Source organism: Natator depressus, chromosome 10 (assembly GCF_965152275.1).
Source record: "Natator depressus isolate rNatDep1 chromosome 10, rNatDep2.hap1, whole genome shotgun sequence".
Lineage (NCBI taxonomy): Eukaryota > Metazoa > Chordata > Testudines > Cheloniidae > Natator > Natator depressus.
Window position 1 is genome coordinate 61207805 of NC_134243.1, and position 7604 is coordinate 61215408.

Sequence of the window (7604 nt, forward strand, 5' to 3'; positions counted from 1 at the left end):
GGGTGAGAACAGGCTGGAAATTGCTTCCCCGCCACTCCAGAGCTTAGCTGAGGGGGGGCGGAAAGCCTTCCTCATGCTAGCGCTGTGCGGGGCTTCGTCACACGCAGAGCTTGGCTCCTCCTGGCCAACGCCCTGGGCCACAAGGTCTTGGGCTTTCCTGGGCGCCAGACTCAGTAGGGGAAGGAAGGAGCCTGTTGGTGAGCTGAGCGCTCCGTCCAGGGGCTGGTTCTCCACACAGCGTTGGGAGCGGGACGTGCTCAGGGGAGGAGGGCAAAAGGGCAAAGCAGGGAGAGCACAGTGTGAAGGGGAGCACATAAAGGGCTGATGAGTGGGCAGCAGAGGCGACATGTAACCAACTGGCGCCTGTCCGCACACACCAGCCACCGCAACAAACAGCCAGTGCCAGCTGGAAACGGGATTGGGGGGGTGGGCCCTGCTGTCTGAAAGCCGGCACACAGCAGGGGGCTGCGCTGACGGACCAGCATGGAGAGGGGCCAGCCCCATGTACTGCATCTTCCCCACCACCAGCCTTGCACAACCAACCCAATTATTGGCCAGTGAACCCCTCCACTTACCACTGGTGGGCAAGTAGCTGGTGAGCAGGGATCTGGCCAGCAGCAGGACCCGCCAATACTGATGTGGGGGAGACAGAAAACATGGGACAATTTGCCCATTTTTACGAAAAAGTTGAGACACTTGCAGGAGGACTTAAATACGGGACTGTCCCTTTAAAAACGGGACATCTGGTTACTCTATATAGATCATTCAGTTTCCAGTGAGGAATTATCTTACCATGTAATGTCGGGGTTAAGTGCCTAAAATATAGCGTAGCTCCCATGATCTGCTTCTAAGGAGTGTCTATATTTAAGGCATTGTGTAAGGCTTAAGCTAATGAAATAAAAAGGATGAACTACTTTGTCAGGATAGTTTTCTGCTTTCTTACTGGTGTGTGCTGGAGATCTACAATGCACTGATAGACTTCTACACTGAATTAAGAGGGCAGTCAAAGATAACCTTGAGGGTGTTGTGTGTCTTTATCTAGACTAAAATTACATGTCTCTTAAATAGTGTCACAAATGATGATATTTATTAGAGTATATTCAGAATTTGTCTTTTTGTGAGTCAGAGTAATTATATAGAGAGCTGAGCAAATAATGAATTTTTCCATTTGGGGGCCAAACCAAAAAATCCAGGGTGGGGGAGGTTTGATTTTAAACCAAAACACATTTTTTGTCAAATCAACAAACTAAAAAAATTTGTTTATAATCAACTGAAACATTTTGGGGCAATTTCAAAACAAAAAAAATCAGTTTTTTGTTTTGATTTGTCATTTTTGGTGTTTTTTTCTTTTGGCTAAATGTGAAAATGTAATGCGGTTTGTAATGAAAAGTTGAAACAAAACATTTCAAAATGGAGTGTTCAAATTTTTCATTTTTTCCCCAAATGAAAGTATTTGTCAAATTCGACTTGAATTTGCAAATAGTTCTGGAGCCCCCAAAATGCATTTTTTGGCAAAATTTCTATTCACCAAAAACAATTTCACCCAGCTCTAATTATATGTATTACAATTTAGTTGGGATAAAAATATAGTTTAAACTGAGTAAAACAAATGAAAAATTTCCATAGGATTTGTTTATTTTAAAAAGAATGACTGTAGATTGACCAAAGTTTGCATGTGTAATATTTACTATTGGGATTTTTGTTCTAAAACTTTCACTTTGCGCTCTGTGCACACACATTCTGTTAGGGGTGTGTAATTTTTTTATTATATCTTCTATGAAATAATCACTAAAATAAAACTGTTACATTTTTTAAGTTTGAACATAACACCATTTGAGAACAAATGAATCTCAAAATAGTCTCTCGGTAGAAAACATGCAAAAAATTATTCGGGTTTTTTGTGCGAAATAGGGCAATTTTAATAAAACCGTGAGAATTTGAAAATCTCAAATTTCAAGAATTTCAGCTTTCTTTATGAATATTTTGTGGGACATTAATTTACCTATCAGAACTTCTGTCCCTGTACTTGAGTGTCTTATTTGTTTTCAAAGCCATCTGGTACAGTGTGGAAGAAGCAAATATATGTGTTTGTATCTCTCTCTCTCTCTCTCACACACACACGCTCGCACGTTCACAGATAGCATTATAATAGATTCTTTTTAGGAGTGAGTAAGGAAAAAACCAGGCTTTGCTCTTAAAGAATGTTTTAATTTAGTCTGCATAGGCCAGGAGAAAGAGGTTAATTTGCCTTTCTTCCACTTGTTTATTAAATGGTTTGGCTCAGCTTTAACTTTTATGTCACTGAATGGCTAGGTTTAATGTACCATGAAGAAAACAAGTTAACAGAAGGCAGTGTATTTGGCCTGAATTTTCATTCACAGATTTTTTTTTTTTCCGCATAGCATGTCTTTAAGCTGGAACAAGAGGAATATATGAAGGAACAAATTCCATGGACCTTGATTGATTTCTATGACAATCAGCCTTGCATTAATCTCATAGAGGCCAAATTGGGCATCTTGGATCTGCTAGATGAGGAATGTAAGGTACGTGTTCAAATGACTTGACTTCTATACTGAAAGATACACTGGTCTCCTGTTTCTGTTATCATTTTGCAGTGCTTATGGGAATAAAGTCACCTACACTTAACGATTGTTTTGATGCTCTGATTTTAAAGTTATCTGGAGCAGTTAAGAAGAGATTTGACAACAACTGGAGAACAAAAGACAAGCATAATCCGGCCTTTCCTCTAAATCCACATATCTGTAGCTCCCGTCCAGGCTCTAATCATCTCATGTCTTGACTGTTGTGACCCCCCATCATTCTTTTTGTTCTCCACCTGTTGTCTTTTATCACATGCTAAGATTATGAACTGTTTGGAGCAGGGACTCTCTTTTTATTACATGTGTGTACAGTGACTTGGGGCTTCTCCTTGCTGAGTCATTACAAACAACTAATAATAATGGATATGCTCTGACCTGGTAAGCCTGTCTTTAATAAGCTGTCTTGTGTATAATACATGACTTTTTGCTTCCAGATATACTGCACTGAAACACTGTTGATAGAATGTATTTATCTCTACCTTCTCTTTTTTCCTTTCCTCCTTTCTATTCAGAGTGTCTGTAACTTGGGTAGAGCCTGCTCCCAGAAAGATTGCTGAGAGTCGTCCCAGTGGTGCTACCTGCAGTAATAAACAGCACGCTCAGTGATAACTGCTTGTAGCGTCAGACCCATAATTAGTTACTGGCTTTTCATCTTCAGTTTAGCAGAGGGCTTAAGTTTGAAGTAGAATGCAAAGTGTTGTCCCCCATTATCACAGAACCATTTTTCTGGTATTATTCACTTCTAAAAGGTCCACAAGATGGTCCAAATGGTGTTTTATATGCTCTTATGTAGATGCCTAAAGGATCAGATGACTCTTGGGCCCAGAAATTGTATAATACACATTTGAATAAATGTGCACTCTTCGAAAAACCACGTATGTCAAACAAAGCTTTTATCATACAACACTTTGCTGACAAGGTAAGGATTTTTTTTCCTTTGCAATATTTGCACATAACTCTGTGTACAGATCTATATTACTTCTATGTCAAAGTGAGAATTATTTAGGGTGTTCAGTATAAGCCACAATTACCAGCAGTAACTTCTGGCTCTGCATGCAGCATGTCCCTGAAAACCACTTTGTACTTATATAGCCAAGGATGTCAGCATGCTTGAAGTCTCAGAACACCCCTCCGCGGTGTAGATATTATTATCCCCATCTTTCAGATGGGAAACTAAAGCAGAAAAGAGATGTGACTTGCACAGGGTCACAGAGCAAGTGTATGGCAGAGGTGGGAAGACGAAAAAGCTCTCCCAATTCCTAGTTCCATGCTTTAACTGCAGACCATCCTTCCTCTAAAAGATTACACCTTAATTTGTTTATATACCACAATGTAATATTACAATGCCAGTTCTCCTGTTGTGTATTTCTACTGCATGTTTATGTCGATATCTGCTCAGTTGAACAGTCACCATAACACAACCTCATTCTGCTGTCATTTCAATGTGCTGACAACAAAGAGAGTCAAACACACCCCTCTTCTTGTCACTGGAGCAACATGTGCTTTTTCTTTTTTTTTTCACCTGGTGAGTGAAAGCAGCTGTGTTTAATGACCTGGAAGACAAAGTAGGTCATTGGCATGTATGTTGCTAGACTGGTTCTTACCAGGTGCTTAAATTTACTGAGCAGCCTAGAAAATTAACTAAAAGAAAAATGTTTTTTTGAAAGAAAAATTTGAGTCTTCATGTGAAGGAGTTAAATTCTGAGTTAAAGTGACGCTATATTGAGGAAGGCTGGATGAGGATTTTGCTCTCATACAACCCAAAAGAATTTTCATTTATAATATTTATAGGAGCTATATGGCTATATTGGTAGTTCAACATGTGCTAAAGAATAACAGCATCATGTCAGAATCAGCAGGATTTGTGGTCTTTACTTGACCTTACTTTGTTTCCTCGCATGTACTTGAATTTATGCCTAGAAAAAGTGAGACTCTGCTTTGCCTCTGTTCTCCACCATGTCCTTGATAATAGCAAATAGTTAAGAGAATGCTTATGCTTGATGCATGAGCCATTTCTCTGCTGGAAATCATGAAAGAGCAAAAAGATAAAGCATTAAACTCTTTACATACTGTAAAATACATTGAGCCTGGCTGTTTAAAATATGCTTTGAACTCTATACTGAATAGTATAGTTTGGGTTGGGGAAGTCCCAGGCTGTGGCAGTCATAAGCACATGTAAGACTGAGGAATTACCAATGTTAAGTCATTTAGTCTTTCATATATGTACAAGTTAACATATACAAACATTTTGGAACAGTGCGGTGGGTGTGGGGGAGCACCATAATATGGGCCTTAGCTGGCAAGGTTTGTAAACTTGGTTGTTCCCTGGAGGAATTCATAGAGCTCTTTGCCTCCCTCTAGTGGTATTTTTTTCAGCTGGGAAGATTCATTTTAATATTACAAAGTTAGGGTGAAATTCAAAATAGGGCTTAAATGGTAGACGGTTTTTGTGTGGGCCCTGTGCACAGAGGTGAAGTTCACCTTAATAAATATTGTAGCAACTTGATCAGAGTTTGTTCCATAATGGCTAATGAGCATTGAGAGCATTGTTTTTTTGTAGAGGAATTTGGGGATTTATTTTTGCCACAGCTATGGGAATAGTTTCAATGCCAGTGTGTTACAAAATGGGTATGGCGAAGTTCTCAATGAAGAGAAGAGGACTGTGGGCAGATGCTCCATCCATAGACATGGATGGAGAGACATAGCTTGGAGAGACAAAACCAATGAAGTTCCTTTTTGAAAGAGGGCATTCATCTCCAACTCTTGATCCCTGTCCTATTAATAGCAAAGTTACTAAAGAGGTCATTCTTTTTCAGTGAACATTTAGACTGCTGCTGATGCAACCCCTGTCTTCCTGGGGTTAGTTTGAGAGAGGCACATAAATAAATATCTCTTACTATCTCTGTATCTTTAAAATACCTATTCTGTGGATTTGGGGCAATTGGTTTTCTTTTCCCCCATTCTTAAGTCAGGTAAGTCATCTCTGTTCAGTTTTAGTTTGAGGCCTGTGGCCTTTCTTTGAGTCCAAGAGAGTCAATCTTCCTGCGATAGAAGAATGAATTAAGAAGTGGGGATCATTATCATTTATAGAGTCTGTTGTCTTTTGAATACATACCTTCAATTACTTTTGAAGACAGCTGCCTATTTGAATGCAGATGAAGATCTTTGTGCAGCTGACTGTAGCAGTGTGACCAGTTTTACCTATCTCATGAGATGGGTTATCTGTTTCTCAGCGAGGTCTGGCTTTTATCTAATTTTACAGCTATGTTAACTGAAGCACAAGGAGGTGAAGTGGCTCAGCCCAGATTCTGGCTCTTAGCCTGTATAACCGCTCAATCACACTGTCTCAGCAAAGGCATCTCTGTACATGTGCACTTTGTCTTGTTTAATGCAATTACAGCAGTTATGCATATGTTATGGTTTAAAGTTCCATTTTTTATTAGAAAGTAACCTTTCTTACAAGCAGTGTTTGTCATGCAAGCATGTATTCAGTGACTGATATTTTAAACAACATTAGTAGTAAACTTTTTAATTTCACAGGTTACAGCTGGTGAATCCTGCAAAAATGAACTCCTAATGAGTTTTTGTAGAAAAAAATCACATTTTTGTGTTTTTAGGTGGAATATCAATGTGAAGGTTTTTTGGAAAAGAACAAAGACACAGTTTATGAAGAACAAATCAAGGTCCTAAAATCAAGTAAGGTTAGTGTTGAGGATTGATTTTTTTTTTTTCCCCCCTGACATGGGATGTCGAGTTAAGGGTCAGCTTTTTTTATATAAGCGTTAGAAATGAAAGTTGTTCCCCCCCCCCACGCCCCCGAGTCTAAATGGCCCTCTCCACTTGGGTATAGTTTCTATTTATTTAGTTGTTTGTACGTATTTAGAAAGCTATGGGACATGATCTCGCTCCCATTGAAGTCTGTCTGTATTTAGCCATAGATTTTAATGGAATCGGATTGGAAAATTTGTTTTGAAAACCACAAATTAGAAATTGGCTTGGTATGTTTGCTGCTTTGCTGCTTGGAATATTTTTTTACTTTTAGCCTTACATGAATTTTCAATAAATTTTCACTGTAAATTTGCTCGGGCTTTTTGGAAGATATCAAGGGATCTTGATGGATCAGAATAGGCTTGATTGTTCCCTTGTAAACTGCACACCTTTTGATTTTTAAATATTTTGTGAAAACAGAATTTTCTTGTCTGTCCAGACCAATTAAACGTAAACAACTACACCTCTACCCCGATATAACGCGGTCCTCAGGATCCAAAAAATCTTACCGCATTATAGGTGAAACCACGTTATATTGGGGTAGAGGGATTAGAGTGTACAAAGACATAATGTGTTTTGAAATTTTACTAGGAAAGATATTTTTATTCCTTTAGGATAAAAATGTTTGTAAACTTGCGAACTAAATCATTTTTGTTAGTAGGGGTAGAGAGTCTCAGGAGGGGGCGCAGGAGGGAGGCAGGAGCCGAGCGAAGTGGCGGTGGCAGCAAAACTGCCCAGCCCGGCGGAGTGCGCAGCACCCCCTGGCCGGGGCGCAGGAGGGAGGCAGGAGCTGAGTGAAGCGGCAGTAGCGGCAAAACTGCCCAGCAGCACCCCCTGGCTGGGGCACGGGAGGCGCGGAGCCAGGGCCGGAGCACAGACCCGCCCCCTCTGGCAGCAGGCACCCGGGCTGGGGCATGAACTTCCAGCCATGAGCTGCCCCCCGGGACACCGCAGCCTGGCCGAGCCCCGCCACGCTGCCCCTGCACGTCTGAATCGACCCCGTTCCCCTTCCCCCCATGGCCCCATTATCCAACCTCTCGGCCCCGGCCTGGCACCCTTAACACGCCGCTCAGAGCAGCATGTGGGAGCCAGACACGCTGATGCGCCGATCCACCGGAGCGCACAGCCCCACGCCCCAGAGCGCTGCTTTACCGCGTTATATCCGGATTCACGTTATATCGGACCGCATTATATCGGGGTAGAGGTGTATACAAGAAAGCCAGGTTGCCCCTATGT

At 41.1% G+C, this 7604-nt stretch overlaps 1 protein-coding gene across 3 annotated transcripts in view; it reads left to right on the forward strand.

Moving 5' to 3' along the window:
* MYO5A (myosin VA) overlaps positions 1–7604 on the forward strand; it is a 124671-nt gene that overhangs the window by 56861 nt on the left and 60206 nt on the right. For all 3 annotated transcript variants that reach the window (XM_074966325.1, XM_074966323.1, XM_074966324.1), the window contains exons 11-13: positions 2403–2543; positions 3394–3519; positions 6218–6301. In XM_074966325.1, the coding sequence (XP_074822426.1) occupies positions 2403–2543; positions 3394–3519; positions 6218–6301 (351 nt within the window). The remainder of the gene's footprint in view (positions 1–2402; positions 2544–3393; positions 3520–6217; positions 6302–7604) is intronic.